The 21,759-nt window shown below is 37.4% G+C and overlaps 1 protein-coding gene across 4 annotated transcripts in view; it reads left to right on the top strand.

Moving 5' to 3' along the window:
- Positions 1-21,759, top strand: part of CACNA2D1 (calcium voltage-gated channel auxiliary subunit alpha2delta 1) — a 360,232-nt gene that overhangs the window by 46,195 nt on the left and 292,278 nt on the right. For all 4 annotated transcript variants that reach the window (XM_058023720.1, XM_058023719.1, XM_058023722.1 and 1 more), the window contains exons 2-3: positions 3,941-4,022; positions 21,149-21,265. In XM_058023720.1, coding sequence (XP_057879703.1) covers positions 3,941-4,022; positions 21,149-21,265 — 199 coding nt within the window. The remainder of the gene's footprint in view (positions 1-3,940; positions 4,023-21,148; positions 21,266-21,759) is intronic.

Raw genomic sequence — 21,759 nt, 5'->3', positions numbered from 1 at the left:
TGGCTAGGGGTGTACCTGTGAAAATCCTTTGACTTTAGCAAATATAATTGCTTAAAAAATGAGAAAAAATACAAAAAGAAAAGAAAGAAAACAAAATCTTCCTGTGCTGTCAAAGTAGCTGTTTCACTAAATTGGCTAATCACATAATGTGGTTGGTGGCTCTTTAGTGTTTTGGCTACTTTATCATCAATCTGATCACAGCCCAGGTGACAGGAGCAGGGTTGTACCTTCCAATGCCCCAGTAAATGCCCTGTGTCTGTCTGCCTTCGATCAGACAGCTCCCTCCATCATCCAGATCCCTGGGAAGTTGCTGTGGGAAGGCATGTGCACACTCCTTTTGTCTCGTCACTGCTTCATGCAGGGACAACCTGTGTGTGGGAGAAGGGGGTTTGTCAATTGTCCTGCAGAACATGATCACCTTACAATAGGTGATACATCCAGTGCAATGTTTGTGCCAAACTAATAATGGTAGGAACAAACCAGCCTTTTGTACAGGCTTTCTGTTGGTGCCCTTTGCAGGAAAAAAAAAATTGCTGCTGCTTCTTTAAGTCATGGGGACTCCCATTTGCTGTGACAGCTTTCCAATTGTTAAATAAACTCTGACCATGAGCAGCTGTCAGACAGATATTGCACTGCAGGCTTCAGTTAAAAGGAGCACCAGACAACATTTCAGTGCCTAAAGGCCCTTATTTATTTTGTTTTAAAGACACACTTAAAAAGAACCCCAAAACCACAATGAGATATTACAAGTCCTTCACTGGAAAAGAGAAACAAAAACCATTTTATTTTATATACTATATGCAATTTTCTTGTGAAATAATATAGAATATATACTCACATATAGAATGTGAGTATGTCCATTTTTGAGAAAAAAGCCTATGTGGAGCATGAAATGTCTCCAATGTACACTTTTGTCTGGTAGCAAGGTAGGAAATTGAGATGCAGAAATCCTGACATTAGACTTTATAAATACTACTAATCATATTCAAATTCTTGTGGGAAAGCAGGAGGAATTATACTGAGCTTCCTCAAAGTCATGGAATGTAATTTTATCATTTCTATTTTGACAGTAATCTAGCTCAACACTTGTGATGTTATTGCTTTTTGCCATCTGAACAATTTGAGCTGGTTGAAGATGTCCTTGCTCATTGCAGGGGGATTGGACTGGATGACCTTTAAAGGTCCCTTCCAACCCAAACTATTCTATGGTTCCATAATTCTGTGACAATGTTGCACCCTGATGTACAGGAGAGCAAAAAAAAGGAGTTTTCACTACAGAAGGTATAACAGACTAACTCCAATATGCAAGAAAATCATCTTAAGGTAAATATATAGTGAATATATTGAAAGAAACCTTATAATTTACGTCAAAATTACAGCTAGGGAGAGAGATTGCCATTAAGTTAGGAAGAAAGTGTACTTCCTCCTATTCCAGTTTACAGACTGAAACTCTACCTGACTAAAAGTCAAGCTGGAGAACTCTGACTTGGAATCAAAGTTGACCAGAGCCCCACTAGACGATATTTAGAGGATAGGTTCAGCTCACCTGGCTGAGGAGACAGTGAGTCAGCTCTGGACATGCCTTTTCCCACTGACATTGAAGCAGAAGCCTAGCTTAAACACAAATTAAAACAAAATCAAACCAAACCCAAAATAAAACAAAAACTAGTCATGGTGATTAATTTCAAAAGGCAAGGTGTGGGCTAACTGTGTGGAGGCAGGAGTTCTAGACAATATATAAAAAGTATTTATTGAAAAATCAATATTTTTTCATGTTTAAGAGCAAATATAATGCATATTTCATTTGCAAATAATAGTAAGTAATTATTGATTTTAAGTTTAGCTTATTCTTAAATTTCAAATTTAAGTAACTCACTAGCTAAGTAACTAGTTAACTAATATGTGTCTTCACCATTCCAGTTTTGTTTAAAGACAGAGAGGAACATATCTAGTAAAAATATAAAGCAGGAGGAAATGGAAAAAGTCAATTTAAAAATCAATCCTCCCTGATTTTTTCCATCGACTCCTGCTAGAAATAACACCCACAATTTTATAACTGAAATGGATCATAAAAAAAAAAAATCTCAGAGTGTTCAATTATTTATTTTATGCTTTTGAAAACACTTTTGGGTAATGGGTTTCACTTTTTCACCTTTCATTTACTTCATTCTTCCACTCAGGAGAACGGAAACCATTTAAAAATGGAAAATGGTAACATTTTCTTGTTTGTGCTTGTACTTGTGCTTTTGAGTCAATGTGCTTCACACAGATGCAGGTGATGGTCTTAAAGCCATGGTAAACATAATGCACCATGGTTTTAAACAATCTGATTTCTATACAGAACTAAATGTTTATATAATATAGGGCTTTGTGGAGATTTGAACCAGGAAATTAATTTATTTTATTTCAGTTTTTGGAAAGCAAAATATAGAAGGGAAGGTTTGGGAGCAGTACACCAACACTGGAATTAATTGCTATAGTCAATGCAAATATGATTTTTCATGTGTGAAGGAAGCATGAGGAAGGGTCCTTTAATGAAAAACAACCAACTTGAGACCATAATAGAGATGGTAATCTTTGAAGATATTGGTTGTGGATTAGCAGAAAATTTATTCATTAAAGACATGGAAAAAAGGAGTAAAATCAGTCTTCCATCTTCTTTCTTAGTCTTCCAAATCTTCCTTTTTTCTGTCTTAATTAATGAATGATTCTAAGTTGTCATCCCTGGGGTATGAGATTAAGGCTGGGAAATGGCTGGGACAAATATGTTTATCTGTTCTAGGTTTCAAAGCAGAAAGCAGGCATAATGGCAGGGATAATGTGAGAGTTGAGTTGGACATGAAAATTTCTGGCTAGGCAAGCAAGACAACCTTCTGAACATGGATCTTACTGGAATAAACTTTCACCATGGCTCCTTTCCTGCTAGAGAACGTGTCATGGCACAGAAACTGTGTTGGATCCAATGCTTTTCCAGAGAGTCAGGTTCACTGGGCACAGGGAGCAGGCACAGCAGCAAATCACTTGTGTCCTGGTGACAGCAGCCAGGAGCAAACATGCCTTTCCAAAGCAGCTCGTGGCCACTGCTGCTTGTCCTGCTGTTGCTTCCTTGAAGAGAGGCTACAGGCCAGAAAATCTCGTGTGGTTTGTGAGCCTGCTTCCAGCTGCTGTTTGTCTCTGCACTGTCTGTTGGGAGAAGGATCTTGAGGCACTCAGGGGAGGAATTTCTGGGAGTGAGCTGCAGGGCAGGCAGGTTGTCCTGATGGGGATTTTGAAGTTCATAATGAATTTTCATTCTCAGAGGGAGGCGAGGCTTTCTGTTCCGGAGTGGATGTAGATTGTTATTGGGATTGGGCTGATTAAGAAGGAGGTTTTGACTGCGTCTGTAATTGTGTTGGGGGTGTTCTTGAGGTTGTTGGATAGAAGTGGAAATAGGATGGGCATGGAGAGGGTTACTAGGGTCAAGAGTATGAATTTGTTTAGGACTAATGAGAGGTCCATTATTTTACTTTGACTTGCACCAAGATGAGTGGCTCCTAAGACCACTGGATTACTGCTATCCTTTGAAAGTAAGGAGACTGAGGTTTTATACTCAGATATATGAATTAGCAGTTCTCGCTGGTTTTACCTCTCCTCAGCAGGTAAGAAGGGTTTAACTGGCAGGGAGTGTGCCAGGTCTGTTGTGGGGATCTTTGCTGCAGCTTAGCTACAGATATATGATGGCACTCTTGGGTTTTTACAGGTGGTACAGCATGGTGGCCACCACAGTCAGCTGTATGAATAGATTCAGGACAGCAAAGCTGAATAGAAGAAAAACCTCAAAGACAAGTCTTTTATGTTTTGTATTCAACTTTATCCCTTTTATTTTTTCTGTGCTATATGCTTGTATGCCATTTCCACTTGTCTGATTGGTTGCCTCTGTTTTGTTTTCTGTTTTCTGCAGGATAAAAGCATGGGTGGATAAGATGCAAGAAGATCTCGTGACGCTCGCACGAACTGCAAGTGGGGTGGACCAGCTTGCTGAAGTAAGGAGAGGTGTCTTAGGCTGCTGTAACTAGAAACTGAAGGGCTTGTACCTTCCAGGCTTTACAGTCATTTCATCCCAACATACAAAAATGGTTTTAGGGGATTAATTTAACTCTGTAGTGCTTACTGAGAGAGAAATGAAGAACAGATATCCATCAATTCACTCTCAGTGTTGCAGCACTTCCTCATTGATAATATTTAATCAGCTTTGCAGTATCTGACATAAGGCTTGCCATTGTTGCAAGACTTCCACTGAAGCAAGCACTTTTATGTTCTGTTTGTCAAATATGGTATCCAGGAAGCAACCATTCAGAGTGGTGGAGAATTCTGCTCTCTATTAGCAAGGGCACCTATCTTTCTGACACATATTTCATGAATTGAGGCAGCTTTTGGTTAGCAGAAACACAGATGAGAATGAAAACTACTTTTATTCAGCTGTTCAATTTAACACCAAGTTTGTTTTAGAGAGGAATTTACAAATCTCTCATTGAGATTTTTTTTTGGTGTTATTCTTTTATTCATAGATGGTGACAACACATGTTTTCTGCCATTGCAGAAAAATGAAGGCACAATTAAGAACATGTCAGAATTACACTGTCTATACAATTTTGTGTGTATACATCACAATCCAGTATACAACCATATGATCATACCTCTCCCTATCCCTGCACAAGAGCTATGGCTCTTTATTTGACCTGATGGATGTCTGATTTTAGGTGAAGGGAATTTTGCTCCTGCATCAGGAAACTGAGCTATTGTTTGTCAGCAAAAGCCCCTGGTGCTGGGGAACTGGATGCGAAGCCTTGAAATTTGGTTTTCAGAAAATGATTCCAAATAATCCATGAAATGGATAGCAGAGGTTTGAGCAGATTGCTTCAAAAGGTTTTTGAAGTGTTAAGAAACACAGAGAAAAAATAAGGTGCGAAGTTGTCAGATTTACCATTGTGTATTAATGTATTCCTTTGGCCTTAATGACCTTCATGTTTTGTTTGTATCCTGTCCCAGAAGGACATTTTGTCTTTACTGGCTATAAGAGGAGGTTGGATGATTAGCTCAGATGTCCATTAGCTCAGATGAGATCACCACTGTCTTATAAAAGGAAGGGCTGTGTCACTGCATGCACAATGAACATAAATGAAGATTGCAGAGTTCATTTTAGTTCTGGCCTTTCCTAATATCTGACTGCATCATATTGCAACACAGTTTAAGGCAGATGCTTTACATGCATGTATTAATCTTTAAAAACCATAAAAAAACTGAAAACAAAATCTTGAAATCTTAACACAAATCATCAGATTTGTAGAAGCATTGGTTTCCAGCACAGAAATGTCCAGAGGAAATGCAAGGTTTGGAAGCATGGAACTCTCATTGGAGTTTCTGCAGGTGGATTTCACATGTATCTGCTGACAGAGAACAAAAAGAATTACAAACCATCAGTCTCCAGGTTCTGGTGGGGACTTTCTGCTACAAGTCCCTTTTTGCTTATTTAATTTAGGTGTGAAGTGGTCTGTTCTGCACTTGCTGAGTCTCTTTTTTCCTTCCATTCAGCATCTTGCTACTGATTCACCATTCAGCTTTCCATTCCTTTCCTGCTGTGTTGCTTGGCTGTCTTTCATTTCTCCTCAACCTATGCTATGTTTCTGTCTCAGCTCCTGCCTTTGTTGCTTCACCAGTCTGCCTTTCTATTTTACAGTACTTTCTTGTCTCTATTTTGGGATCTTTCTCCTCAGCTTTTTCCAGATCAGCACCTCTCCCTTAACTCCTTCATTTTTCTCACCATTTCCAAAACATTCTGTCCAGGTGTGTGTGGCCAGTCTGTCCCAATACGCTCATCTCTTTGCTTCCACAGGAATTTCTCTTCCCCTTTCTCACATTTTTCTCCATTACTAATTCTCAGTCCCAGACCTGTAATTTTCTCCTGTATGATTTTACTATCTCAACTTCTCTTCCAGTCTCTCTTTACTCTTTGCCCTTTTCCAGTCTGTTATCTCGAGTCTCTTGCCCTTTGTCCTTCATTCAGTTTTCCTCTCCTCCTTCCCCCGCTGTGTAGACCTGAGAGACCACAGCCAAGTCTGATCTTGAGCTGCAGAGGAGGTGGGACATTCTCTAGGAGTGATGTTTCTGAGTTAAAATACACCTGTGTTCCCAGCAATTTAGCTGATTAATCTCTGCAGTGATCTTCAGGTCCTTTTCAGGCTAATTTTTTTTTTTTTTAACACTAAAGACTAAAAGACTGTCTTTAAAAACACAGTATTGAGGTTTTAATCTACAATCAATAGGTAACAGGAAAATTAGTTACATAGGATTTCTAACTGGACCAAAACAATGAGTAAACGTCTCAACCATTTTGCTATGCCTTCTTGTGCAAGGACCATATGGTAAAATAGATAATGAAAAGCCAAGAGATTGATGTTTCATTCCTTTTTTTCCCCTGAGGAAAATGTTAGTTTATGTTGTTAATATTTGGCAAATTTACAAGCTACTAAACAGTCTTATGATGAAAACTACTGGGCAAGCCTAATAATCTGTAGTGCTACCAGCTTTGCCACAGTGACATTCATGTGGATAAAAACAAAAACATGAGTGTGTGAATACTGTAGGTAAGTTTCTTTTGAAAAGCCAGAATTTTCAATAGTCTTGAAGGAAATAGTGTTATCTCAGATGATGTTCACAAGATGGTCAATATGTGCTTGTAATCCCAGGATTAAAAGCATGAAAGGGAGATGTTTCCATGTAAAATATCCCACTGTATCAAAGCCATGTGTTTGACCTATGTGGCACGATGTCTTTTTCTAGACAGGAGGTTTTAATTAGCTCTCCTGGCTGCAAGGGAAAACACAAAGCCCTGCAAGGTGTAACCCATGCACCCTCCCATTCTTCTTGTTTACAGGCTATTGTCACTTGCCCATTTCTATTTCTGAATGACATCTTTTTTTTTTTTTTTTTTCTTGCTCACTGCCTATTAACATTTAGTTAGATCTTTCTGAAATGAACCACAATCTTGGAAAAATGGAGACTACAAGACATGAAAAACAGCATGCCTGCATGCTTGTCACTTTTATTCACAGAATTTGCCTTCAGATGCTCAAGCTTTAAAAATGCTTACAGTCAGACTGAATTTTCAGCTTTTTTTCTGATTTATTTCTTCTTCCAGCTCCAGAATTATTTGGACCAAACTTGTAGTCTTCATGTAAACTTGAAAAAAAAGAAATAATTTGTTTGGGTTTTCTTCTTCTTTTCTCTCTAAAAGCAGAGTGAAAAATATAAAAAGAAGGAGCAGATTGCTCCTATTTTAAAATAGTAAACATGACTTTCTGTCAAAAGTTGTAATAATCAGATTGGTAGGAGAAATATCTAATTTTGCCAAGTGTGAGGATAAAGCTCTTAGCAAGAACATGTAACAGATTATAACCATTTCACAGCCTGGTCAATCTTTCCCTGGACTCAGGGGAAGAATTCCCAGTGATTCAGCTGAAGTCAGGATCTGTGTCTGCTTTGTGCAATTAAGTCTTCTATGAAGATCTCTAAAGTGACCAAGACAGCTCTCAAAGTAGCACAATTAATATGTTCTCATCTAGAGTGAATTAACATAAACCATAAATTTTTCAATTAGCTGCAGTGCTAATGGTGCTCCCATAATTTGCTGAAAGTATCTTGGGGTTCATCAGTGCTGTTTGTGTTTGGATATGCCTCGGATGTCTGGGGGTCTTTGTGCTGCGGGTAAATGTACAATGGAAACACTGTACAATGATCTCTTCTGCAGAACTATAAAATATTTTTTTTCATGACCAGGAGGGAGAGGGATAGAAGTACTACTTTAATTCTCAATTATTTTGATTTTAGACTGGGAGAACTTTTGAGCAGAATAATGTAGGTGGTGATTGGGGTGGGTCTGTGGCTGAGCCCCATCCCCAGTGGGCACAGCTGTGAGCAGCACTGACAGCAATGAGCCAGGGAGTGCCCAGGGGCCCTGACCAACACCAAAGGGAACAGAGGGACACAGGGGCAGTGCATCAACATGGGGGGTATAAATGTTGGGCTAAAGAACAAGGGCAGATGCCTGCAGCCTTCTGAAGTGATATGGTGTTACTCTGTACGGGCAGATGCTTGAACCCTTCTGAAATTGGATGGTGATCCTCTGTGTATTGTGGCCATCTCAACTGTGAAATGCTGCAACAGAAAGGATATAAAACTCAGAGTGTAATATGTTCTTACAAAGGAATGAAAAAAATGTAGATGACTATTAAAGTCAGGTGAGGTATGTTGAAAGTGGATAGTTGTCCACTTTCAGTACTTTAGTAAGAGTCTAATTTATTCTGCAGTGTGGACGTAGATAACCAGGGAAAGTATTTTTTTTGCATTTAAGGTGTTTGAATTCAATATGTGCTAAATTTCATGGAATTATATTTAAGGAGAATCTCTTCAGAAGAGGATTCCCTTTTCTTTCTTCATTGGCAATTTTCTTACAGTGATTTGGAATCACAATCTTATCCTAATGACTAATCACTCTTTCTCTTGCATATATAATGTAGCCATTGTAACTCTCACTGATCACAACTTTTGAAAATACCTGTAATGAACATTCCACATAGTGTTTAAAAAACCAGAATATTTGGGAGTTTATTAGTTCATTAGTGATTCTGCCTCTAAAAATAGGAATATGTTTGTGCTGATGCACATTTTATACACATTTTCTCTTGTTAGCAATGATGACAGCCCTATAATGCCTGTAAATAAGAAAAACTGCAAAAGAAAGTTTGGATGCCCTTAAAATTAAGAGTTTTATGTTGGGGCTACTCTTATCCATAGGCTGAACCGGGCAAAGTAGCATAACTGGGGTAAAATAAACTAGGATCTGGAGAGGCAGGTGAGAGTTGTTTATTGTGATGCCCAAAGGAGGCTCAGTGGCGTTGGAGTGTCCTGCACAGGTCCAGGAGTTGCACTCCATGATCCCTGGGGGCCTCTTCCAAGTCAGCACATTCTCTGGTTCTGGGGTGCTCTCTGGGAATGGTCTCAAATTAGTCTTCCAAAAATAGATTTAAAGCACATATTTAAATCCTGCTTTCATGGACATTACTATGAGTTTAGGTGAGATCTGGGAGAATTCCAAGTTGGATGTAATACCAGTGTAATATCCCCATTACAGTAATGCAATGATTGCTTCAACAAGGCAGGAAGTCGGGATTCAAGATGCCAAAATACTCAGCTGGTTGAAAGCTGGCAGAGCTCCACTGACTGCAGTGGATTACACTAATTTACGTTTGCTAAGAATCACGACTAACAGCATTTGATTTACATGCCAAGCAGGTAAAAAGTATTTAAAAAAACCTCGACAGATTTTTTATACAAAAAGCACAGGCTGTTGCTGCTGTAGTTGCCCAGCTGAAGAAGGTACTGTCCTTAGTCCTTCCTAAGGATTTTTTCCCCTATAAAAGCAAAGGGAATGTTTATAAGGAAGTGTTGTATGTACAGCTTGAGACTTGGAAGCAGGAATACAAGGAAAATCTTGTCCTGTGTGCTTCTTTTTAACTGTCTCTCAACAAAGCACAACTCAGTATATTTTTTTGTTTTATAAGTATTATGTTTAAAGAAGACAAAACAACAAAAGCAACAGCAACAAATAGTCATGTAATTGTCATTTCAGCTTAAGAAGGTTCATGTAACTTTGTCTTACCCATGAACTCTCTGTGCGTTCAGGCAGTGCAAAGCTGCTCTGGTGTGAAGGACACGTGGTTTCTACATAACAAATGGACTGTTAGAAATAAAAAAAAAAAAGGGAAGAGACAGCAACTTAATAGAATTTTAAAGTCCGTGTAGCAAAATAAATTTTGAGATTGATTTCACTATCTGCATTTCTCAGTAGGTATTTGGTATTTGAAAAGACAAAAATATGTACAAAGTTCAAATTCACATTCTGGTCTAAAAACTAAATACCTCAGCGGTATGCAGGGAAAAAAAAAAGGTGAAGGACCTACTGAAGTACAGATTTAAGTACATAGTTCCATTTTCATGAAAGTATGCACAACTTCCATTTTTACATAGAATGTTCACAGCAAAGACTCATGACTAAGCTAATTGACAGCTCATTTAATCTAATAAACTACTACAAGTATGTTTGTGGACTCCAGCTCTAAAATAGCTCTAGGCACAGGAGAGAGAGAAGGAGGGGAACCCTGCAGTACCCAGAAAGGAAGGCTTGGATTAGAGAATCTGCCTCATAGCAATGCATGAGCTTGTCTGCTCCAAACAGATTGAAGAGAATCCTCTTTTACAGACACGCTGAATTAAAAAATGTGGGTCTGTGTAAAGAGCTTTGATGTGACAAAAACACTGGAGCTTCTCTATGGCCGTTACACCAGAAAATTGCCATCTTGTGCAGAGTAACCTTTTCAGGCAATGGCAGAAATGAATGAAGCATCAGAGAGGCAGCTTCAAGGAACTCCTCTCCCTGAATCTGTCTCCTTTTTGATACATCTCTGCAAAAACAATCCATGCATGATGTTCATAAGGCACGCTGCTATTACAGTTCCAGGAGCTGTAGGGTGAATCCATATAGGCTGACTTGGCCTGTAAATTATATTCCTACTGAGATAAAAATTCCTACTGTTTCATCCTACAGAAGAAAAAGAGGTATGGGTGCATGATATGTGGTGATGAGTTTCATTCACCAAATGAGTCCAACAGCAATTGTTAGAAGATTTTTATTTATTTTGTCTTTCGAATGCTGTTTTATAATAATGAGCTGTTCTGTAGTGAGCTGAGACCCTGCAGGAGCACATCTCATGCCTTGCTCAGCCCGAGCTCTGTGTGCCTCGTGCACAGATGGTGTGAGTCTGCTCAGGCACTCACATTGGCAGCAGCTTCCCAGGCCACACTTTCAGCTTTCCAGGTCTTGGATCAGCCTCTGGAGTTTAGCTGAGATGAATGGCTTGTAAGAGAGACTGATCTCTGATTTGAGCTGCCCTGGAGCAGGGATGTTCAGGAAAGCTTCCCTCTGCCAGAAGGGAGTAACTTTCTGCTGGGTTCTACAGATTTTAACTTAATTAGTCTTAGAAGCTGTGTTCTAGAAACCCTACAGACACACCACTGACTTTAGAAATAGAGAGGATGTCATATAGTGCTTGTCTTGTTCATTCATTATCTGTGTAGAGGTCTGTGCAAGGGAGGCTTTAACAGCTTACTTAAAATTCATATAACTCTTGTATCTGGATGATCTTCCCTATTTTCATAAGAGCCTGCAATCCTGCTTAAGAAGATGATTTGGCAGATAATTTAGCAGTAAACAATTTAATTACTACTATTTTTCTCTAGGATTGGCATACTTACGTGGTTCTTTCTTTACATTTATAAAGTAAGATGAATGCATTAGCAAAAGCTTTATCAAAATTTGGATTTATATTTTAAAAACATTAAACAGGTACATGGAGGTGAAAATTCTATTTATTTTTTATCAGCTCTATTATTTAGTTAGTTAGTTAGTTAGGTTTTTTTTAACTACTGTGTGTATCAAGTTGGATTTGATTTGTGTATGCTTCACCCAAAGGCAAAGAATTTCTTAGCTCATGCTATTCTCTGATGAGCTAGCAGATGGGCCTAGGTGATACATGGACACATTCCAAAATATGCTACACTCACCCTTGTTAAGGTTGAAGTAATGGAGAGTTTTATGATTAAGAAAAGTAAAAAGAAGTTTTATGATTAGGAAAAGTAAAAAGGAAAAATGCAAGAACTGGATTTTTTCTTAAAGATTGTTGATTTTAAGAATAACAACCCAAATTATTATACTTGGTGAACATTTCTCTGGAGGTCCTGGCTGTGGACTTTGTAAGATTGAATTTTCTTAGAAAATGAAAATTTTGATTGAAATGTTCTGAATGCCATAGATTCTAAGGAGTTTGTCACTATTTTGACCCTGAATTTCAAGATACTTCTGACATATAAAATGATAATATATTGTGCAGTCCATCTTTCTTCAACCCTGAAAATGTAAAATGTAACTGATACCACAACACTTGCAGACACAACTGGTGTAACTATACTTTCCTGTATATCCTGGGTGTACTCTCCAGTGCACTAAGAAAGGAAGGCAAGTGTTTAAATGAGTTAAATTTGGGAAATAAATAAAGTTTTCTATTCATTCAAATTGTGCTACTCAGTGAGGTTCACAATGACTGATCTCAAAACTCAGAAATGTGTTATATTCCTACTTTTCTCCTTCTGTCTCCTTTTGTTGTCCTCAATGAAACAAAATACTAAGCAACTTCTTTTGAAACATGGAGAAGACTTTTTACCCATAGAAAGCAAAACTACATTTTTATATAATCTTGAAATGAAAATTCAACGTTAACTGTTTTGAAGTTGTCAAAGCACTTTTATCTTCGTTGGGTCACCAGTTTTGTATTTGCTGAAAGATCCTCGAGTTCAGGCCATATTTATGGGTGGTTCTGGTTGTCTACAAATGAAGTTTTTCACTAAGGTGCAGTTTTGCTGTTTTTCTAAGGAAAAAAAAATGATAAAAAGAGAGCAACTCTATTTAACTTTTTTAATTAACTTAGTAATGTGTAATAAAATAGATATCAGGAAGTTTGGCTGAGTGAGAGTGTATGAAGCCAACCTCTGAAACACATTAATTCTTTCTAAGCACAAATATGCTATTGCACACTAGTCACATTTGTCTTCTCCCTCATTCCGAAGGCGAGGACACCACTGCTGTCCCTGAGAGGGGTGTGGTGAAGGGAAGGGAGCTCAGGATTATTTTTAGAATAGAATTATGACGGGTTTGCTACAGTGAAAAGTGGTCAATTCAGATATTTATTGAGGAGTCAGAGTCCATTTAACAGGATGATAATAATGTATGAGATGGGTTAGCCTGGTTAGGGACTCCCAAAGTTATTCACAGTTTTTTTTAAACAATGTATGTCATGTTTGAGGTACCACTGCCACTGCTATGTTCTGTTTCTGTGTGCAACCAAATACCAAAGCTGCAGCCATTAAAAGTAGAATTCTCTAAAAATTTGGATTTATATTTTGGAAACATTAAACAGATACATGGAGGTGAAAATTCGATTTATTTTTTACCAGCTCTATTATTTATTTATTTATTTATTTATTTATTTATTTATTTTTAAGTATGTATCAAGTTGGATTTGATTTGTATATGCTAAATTCTGTTGAGTTTACACATTGCTGACCAGTGATGAGATGTCAGGAAAATGAAATCGCTTTTAAAAATGCAAGCTGGGAAATTTGAATACATATCTGCAAGCTTTCTTCGTAATCCAAATGGAAATTAAGAGGTCATCAAAACACAGGGAGCCTCATTTGGTATTTGCAGTTGCCACTCTCTCTCTACTCCCTTAGCAATAAATTGACATTTTGAAGCTTTCCTTCTCCCAGCAAACAAAAGCAGCTGTAAGTCACTAAGAATAGGTGGCTGCATTAACAAAGCTTGCTCAAGCTCAAGGGAAGACACGGCCTAATATTACTGTAGCTTTAATTACTGTTTGATGATCTGGGTAATCTTTGATCAAAGCACTGTTCTTGATTAATTTATGATGTTCTGTTGGCTTCAACAGTAATAAATTCTGTCCTATTGGTACTTATGTTCAGATTTTTTTTGTAGAAGCTAAGAATAAAATTAAAAAAGAAAAAAAAAAAAAAAAAAAACCACACACACACACTAAGCCAAACAAAACCCCAAACATTAGAGCAAGTATTTTCTAAGTCCTGTGGTTAGTAAAAAGAAAAAAAAACTGCTCAAGTTAAATTCTGAGATTTAAAATTACTTTTGGGGAGAGAGTCAGTAGATGACAAATTGCATTAAGAATTGATAAGGAGGCCAAAATTTCCTATGAACAATGAGTTTTTAGAAATTACATAAGTGCCCATCTCCAGATATACCAGAAGTGCTGGATAAATGTGAAACATTTTCTTCCTATTGTTCTTCTTCTGTTACAAGAATGATCCACTTGTCCTCATGAATTGGCATTTTTGACTTCTTACTCAGTCTCAGCTAAAATCTTGAGTAAAAACTGCTATGAAACCAATAAATGATGTCATCTTGTTACTTAATACTGTATTTTTATCATTAGAAAGCAAATTTGAATACCTTCAAAAAGGTTTTTCTTAATAAAAAAATGGGGAGGGATGTAAAATCTGCTTTTCCTGTGTAAAGTAGAAGTACAAAGCTGAACTCCTCTTTTCAAAAGGTTTAAATACAAAGTGGCAATTACAAAAATTGCTTCTTAATTTGAAAGTCCTCTGGACTACTCTCTTAATTATCAGCAGTCAAAAGGGGCTGATGATTCCTGCAAAGTGTGCCTGATTATGTGCTTCCCTTTGAGCAGGCACCTGAGCGAGCCCATTGACTCTGGCGCTGCTTATCCTCTCTCTGCTGTTCACTGAGCCATGAGTGGTCCCAGCACCTTGCAGAATTCACTCCGAGTGTTTTGCTTAGGAATGAACTTGCTCTGATAATTTTTTTCCCCCCTAACACGCTCTGCTGTGGTAAGCCATGGTTTCCAGCCCATCAGCTGCCCTGTCACTGTCACCCCAGACCTTCAGAGCACTCAGCGATCAGGCAAGAGACTGAAAAGCAACAGCTACGCTGAACCACTGGGGTGGATTCCTCCTTTGTGTTGTTGCCATGAATCCCAGGAATGAAGGCATCTGCGAGTTGCTAGGGAGCAGCTGTGATCTTATTTATGCACTATATGGAGCAGAGAGTAAGACCTATAAAATACTCAGACTTATTCCACTGAGCACGCAGAATGCTTCTCAGAAATGAGCGTTTTTCAATGAGTTTCTCAATGACTTGCTTCTGATTAAAAGAAGTGTCTTGTGAGAAAGAAAACTAGTCTGACATGTATATATAAATAGAAACTATAAATATAACTTTGGGAATGAGATACACTAGTAAGAAGGTAGAATTTTCTTATGCTGGGCAGATTATATTGGTTTTGGCTACTAATATTTCAGTTGAAGGAGAATATATACAAAAATAAAAATATAATGTAATATAACATAATGTAATATGATATGATATAATATAACATAATGTAATGTAATATAATATAATATAATATAATATAATATAATATAATATAATATAATATAATATAATATAATATAATATAATATGATATGATATGATATGATATAATATAATATAATATAATGCAATATATGAAAATATAATAATGATATAATGTAATGTAATATAAAATTGGAAAGTGGTTATTTATTTTTTCTGACTTTTCCTGCTCCCAGGATCTCACCATATTTTTGGATGTCTGTCACATGAACTCTTCTTTCTACCTTTCTCTCAGAAATGAGATCATGATGTAACTTCATGGCATTGGTAAAAACAGAAACTAAATTACTAAATATATGTGTGTTATTAGATGATATTTTGTTAGCTAAAAAATATTTGAACAGAAACTTTTAAACTTTAAAACATTGGATATTATTAAAAAAAACTTTATTTATTTATTTATTTATTTTTATTTTAGCATTACCCAAAATTTCAGTAAGAAATGAACTCATTTTTCAGCTGAGGACTAGACTGAAATGGAGTTGATGGCCCAGGGTACAGGCAGAGGTTGGTGGTGAGACAGGTCTGGATCACTCAGCCCTGGTAGTGCCACAAAGTGGTGGAAAACAAGAGATTGGAAAGACCGGGGGAATGAGGAGTGGGCAGAAAGAGAATACTTTACTCAGCCATTATTTAAGTTTCACTCTCTTCAGAAGGATTAAAAAAAAATTAAATAGGTTAATTACTTTAGTGCGCAAACTCGTAAAACCTAGGTCAGGATTTCACAAGTACTGTTAGTAGTTTGGTGAGGTTGATTGCAGAAGAGATGGGGGAAAACCCAGCACAAAGTTTTGATTGATTTTACTGCAAGCTCAGCACTGTTTTTGAGCAGTAAATTTTGCCATCATGGCAGTCCTCCACCTGGTCTAGACTGACAGAAAAACATTTGGTGATAAGGCAGTGACTGTTGACAGAGATGTCTCAGCCCAGCTTGGGCTTGAAAGGAGTATGGAAATCATAAAAGCATCCATAGATTTACCTTGTAAAGATAACTGAAATTGTTGGGTTATTTCATTTCTCTTTTCCAAAGCTGGAAAAATTACAGTGATTTTGGTTAACTTTTGAAATACTGGGTTTGAACTTGCGGGGACATTGGCTGATATGATTTCTATGTCCATGGAAGCATTCAGTGATGGAAATGAGATTGGCATGTTCATGTCCTATGTTTGGGCCCTCAGCCAAGTTACCACTGCCTGAAGGAGAGGCTCTGTTGTTTTTAAACTGGGTGACTCACATGTGCAGAGCAAACAAACAAACAAAGAGGGAAAGGAATTCTACTGCAGTTGAAAATAATTCTTTTTCTGAGTGTGATACAGCATGAGGGCTGTTTAAATAAATTTTCAGTGCTAGGGCCAGCCCAAATGCCTGCCACAATACAGCAAGAGCCGTGTAATAACGTCTTTCATTCTCTCTCAATTTATGCAGAAGTGTTTGACTTGCCCTGGCGAGCTTTGAGGGAAGCAAGGAGAATGTCTCTTTGTGAGAGATTTATAAACATGTCCTTGAAGGCTGAACAGAGAGGGGCACGTTCTGCTGAGGAGCTGGCAGTTTTTCTAATCTTTGTCACATTCAACTATTGTTGTGTTGTTTCACCTTAATGTGACTCTCTCCATCGTGTTCTCTCCCCTAAAACCTTGCAGTTCATTATGTGCAATTTTAATACAGTCTTTCCTGAATAAAGAAGTGCATGACTATTGACTTCAGAAAAGAATTAAAGCATTTTTGTGCTGTGACCTTACAGGCTTTGCTTAGTCATGCAATGAGGCTTTATTCTGTGAGAAGTGACAGGGTTTTACTGGCAATTTGGAGATCTTTTAGCAAAATATTAGTGATAAAAGTACTAAAAAATAATTTAGATTTAAAAACCAATAGAAACTTGCACTCATTTAGTTAAAGTAATTTATTAAATTGTATTCAAATTAGCTCCTTTTAACAAGCTATGAAGCCTGCCAAATAGTATTTTGTAAGACAAATGAGCACACCTTTGCCAATAACACCTTTTATGGCTATTTGAGATGAGCATTTGCTAATTTTCTTAGACTGCTAATTTTGTGGGAAGCTTGGAAAAGGAAAAGTTTGTTCCAGGGTGCCAAATCCTGAAGTGTATATCCTGAAGTGTGTATTTCCCTGTGTAGTGTTGTGCTGAACTGCTGCAGTGCTACAGTGAATTAAAGAAAAGGGTAGTAGGCAACAAATAAATTATGTACACACTTCCTAAATAATTAATGAATATTAGACTGTTCCTTGGTAGTTGAGACAGGTCTCACACTTCAGGAAAATAAAGAAGTGTGTGAAGTTCCAAGTAATTTCTGATGCTGTTTGTTCAGGAGCTTGCAGGATAAATCTTTTACTGGCAGTAGATGCAGGGTAGATTGGTGCTCCCAGCCTTGCCATAGGGTAAAACAAAGAAGGGGAGAAAGAAAATCACTGATTCAGGTCTGCATGTGAATCTTGTGTAAATCTCAAAGGGTTTTATCTTGGGTGGAAGTTGTTCTGAATTTTATTTTCTTGAAATTATGGACAAATACAAGTTGTATTTGTCAAGCCTCAGTCAGGCTTGCTTGGTGGTAGGACTCACAATGCCTGTTTTAAAGTTTTTAATGATGCTCCTATCTCTTGTAGTGATGATCTCCTTGCTATGTGATTCAGACTTTTGAATTTTCTCTGACAGCTGGTCCTGGAGAAGAAAGATGAAAATGTTTATTTTTTTCCTGAAAATGTCCCACTGTCCAATGCTGTGATAGTCTGCAGCTTTCAAACAATTCAAACTGGGGATATGGGAATAACTTTCCTATAGGAATTGGGTGTGTGCAAAATGTGAGTGCTTTCAAATTGGGGTTTATAGGGTCAAACTTTTCTGGAAGAACAAATTAGACACAGGGACAAAAGTAGAAATTTTCCATCCAGGTTCTCAATGCAGTACCAGTATGGCTCACTGTGACTTTGCTCTGCATTGAGCACACTCAAGAAGGACACAGACCTGCTGGAGCCAGTCCAGCAGGACACAAAGATGATTAGAGAGATGGAACATCTCTCCTATGAGCAAAGACTGAGACAGTAAAGGTTGTTCATCATGGAGGACTTTGAGGAGAGCTTCCAGTACCAAAAAATGGCTACAAGAGAGTTGGAAAGAGACTTTTACAAGGGCATGTACTGACAGGGTGAGGGGGAATGGCTTTAAACTGAAAATCAGTAGGTTTAGATTGGGTGATAAGAATGATTTTTTTACTGTGAATGTGGTGAGACACTTGCAAAGGGTGCTCAGGGGAACTGTGGATTTCTGAAAGTGTTCAAGAAAAGCTTGGATGGGGCTCTGAGCAATCTGGTCTAGTGCAAGGTGTCCCTGCCCATGGCTGTGAGGTTGGGACCAGATGATCATTATGGTCCCTTCCAACTCAGGTCATTCTGTGATTAAGTCAAATAAGTGATTGTCTTTCCTTTTGGTGGTTGTGTGAATGCAAAATGACATCGCCCTTAACTTTACTGAGGCTGTTCACTCACAGCCTCTTAGAAACCAAATTTCACTAAGGGCTTTAAAATATCAGAGAATCAGCGCTACAGCACTTGGTGTTATATATCTGGTCAGTGCAATCTCCAGGTCATCCCTGGCATCCATCTGCTTCAAACCTGCATTAACTGAACACATACTTCACTCTCCCTCTACTTGATTTCTTGTGGCTTGCTTAGTGTTTGTCATGTTTAGTGAAAAGATTAATTACTATGAAATGGCATTTTTGCAATTCTTTCTCCAAATTTTAGATTTTTTGCTTAATTGAAGCCCCAAATATAAAGGGTTTATACTAAATTTTTCTTATTGCTTTCACCATTGAGTAGGAAATAAACAGCAATTGTGTAAAAAAAATCTGGAAAAAAAAGAGACCAGAAATAATTGAACAAAGAAAATCAAACAATCAAACATTTTCAAAAATGAAGCATATGAACCCTTTACAATTATTTTTAAAATTATTATTTTAAAACTTCTGTGAAACTTATTTCTATTTTTTGCACCATTTACAAAATCTTGTTTCTATTTTTCTGTAAATTTAGTAACTTTTGATTAAGCTGTACTACATGCAGTCACAAGTGAAGTTTAAAGAATTTGCCATTACATATCTCTTTAAAGACCAAGACATCAACACCTTGTATATTGCAGTGTCTGTTCTTTGTGTGATCAGGGTGAATGTTTGTTGACAATGTGAAAACCTGAAAGTTTTACAAGACTTGAAGGCCATTTCAATTTAGATATTCCTCTGAAATTTCCAGTCTTGGTTCAAACCATCTGCATATATAAAACTGATTTTTACTCTGGTCTGTAGGACTGGTCACAACAGTCAATTTACCTCCGAAATAGTTTGCTGACTATAAATTTAATGTGTTTCAGAGAAAAAAGAATGAAATTCTGAAGTGATAAATGGTAGAATAAAATGGTTTTATTTCCAAATTTGTTTGATTAATAATTGGCTTATAGGCCAGTCCTACAGTTAAGATATGTCCTAAAAATCCCCCCACCAACTCCCCACCCAAGCCCAAAAATAAAACTACCCAGAAACCCCTTAAAAAGAGATTTTTGGGTTTATCTAGAGATAAACTTTTTCTGTTGCTGTTTTGAAAATCGAGCACCTCAGAAGTATCCAGACTACAATCTGAGTTGATTAGGATCTGTCATCTGTTGTAGTAATTTTCTGCTCATGGTGCAATGATTTTTTTTTTTTTTTTAATAATCATTACTATATGAGGAATAAAGCTTATTCTAATCGCTCTGTTACTCGTGGAAAGGAACGACTGCTGAAGGAAAATAAACAAACCAAGACCCAGCATAAATTTAGTAAAATCCGTAAGTGCTGAAAAGCTGTGGCAGCTTATGGGACCTGCCTGATAACAATTTGCATCTATAACTGCAGTTGTCAGGAAAGTTTTTGTGTTGCTTATCAGCTGCAAGCACCAGAGGTGTAACGTGGTGAGTTTCTTTAAGGTCCCCAAAGGTTTGACCCCGGAGAGCTGGCGGGGCTGGCAGGCTCAGCCTGCTCAGCAGATTTTGGCTCTCTCTCGTGCTGGATGGCAGCCAGAGCATCAGTGCTGGACCCGCTCCTGCCTGAGCCTGGACTGGCTCCCCAGAGACAGCACAGCCCCACCAGGCACTGCTGCACAGGCAAAGTGCTCGGGTAAACTCAGGCCATCTGTTGGCTGCATAAATTAGTTTTCCCTGTTTGCCCATCAAGCTATAAGATATCCACTTTTTTTTTTTTCCTTTATTTTCCACTCTAAATATAGTAGTTTTTTCATTATTGATTCTAGTAGTACAAATGCAAATACACTTTTTGAATCTTTTTTCTCTCTTCCTTCTTATGGTTACATGCTTTTCACTGTATGTCTTTGATTAACAAATAAAATTATCTTCTTCATATACATGTTCTGCTTTGGAAACAGTTAATGGCTCCTCAGAGATAACCTTTATTCACAATTTGTATTTCCCTTCTTCCCCTCATCTTTTTTCCCCACTTCCCCTTATGTATTTCTGCTTTTCCCTCTTTTCCTCCTATTTGTTCCTCCTTCTCTTTCCTTGTGAATACTAATGCTATCATATGAATAAATAGAAAAGGGACTAAACTGATTAAGCATAACTTAAATGAATCAATTCTCTTGGTATGTTTGTATTCCATCTTTCAAGGAAGAATGCAATTCAGCAAAAACTATTTTATTTGAAATTCAGTCATTTTAAAGGATCACCATTTTACTGCTCTCTTAGCACACCGTGGGAATGAGATTCCTTGAGCATTTTGCAGCTGGTTAGTTTGTCACTTAAACTGGTCAATTTTGAAGATTTATTAAATGATTTTTAGTGTCAGCTTCTACCTCCCAGACAAAAAGGTGAAGTACTTCTTTCGCAGGGCCCAATTGGATTTTCCTAGCAGTAGTCATTATGAAGCTCCAGTAAGAACAGATGACATCTTGATGCCTCTTCTGTCAAGTCATTTGGTTTATTTTGAATGTGCACTGTCATTTTGATTTAGTTCCATTTTTTTTCTTTTTCAGATTTATTTGAAAAATGCAGCAATGTATACTGTAGAAGCAAACAACCCTCGTCAGCTAGTGGAAATTGCAGCCAGAGACATTGAAAAACTTCTCAGTAACAGATCTAAAGCCTTGGTGGTGAGTACTAATGATTCAAGTTTTCTATTTAGTATTTTTAAAAAAATCTTTATTTACTATTGAAACAAGCTTTCATGGTTATTTTTACTGCCTGTACACTTAGAGGCAGTGTCAGTGTGATGTGAATAAGACATGACGTGTAGAAAGATGGCTCCTGACTTCATGGTAAAAATGAACTCGTTTGTTGGCATAGGGCAGATGTTTATAATATTGACCGACAGACAGAAACCAGGGCCAAGTAAGAAATTAGGTTATAAATAGATTGGAAAATATTCCTCTAGGTGACGCACATGAATGTTTATGGCTTGAAGATCACTGTACTTTATAGTCAGAAATGAGCTTGGGGAAAGAAGAAACAGGGCTTTTTTTCTTTTTCTTTTTTTTCTAATTTGCTAATTTAACCTGTATTTCAATCGTAATTTGTGTGAAGGCCACGCTTCATTATTGTGACCTCATAATTCTTTATGATTTAAATTAAAAATATCTGGTTTTTT

The sequence above is a fragment of the Melospiza georgiana genome, chromosome 4 (genome assembly GCF_028018845.1).
Source record: "Melospiza georgiana isolate bMelGeo1 chromosome 4, bMelGeo1.pri, whole genome shotgun sequence".
Classification (NCBI taxonomy): domain Eukaryota; kingdom Metazoa; phylum Chordata; class Aves; order Passeriformes; family Passerellidae; genus Melospiza; species Melospiza georgiana.
This window is presented reverse-complemented; position numbering and strand designations above follow the sequence as displayed.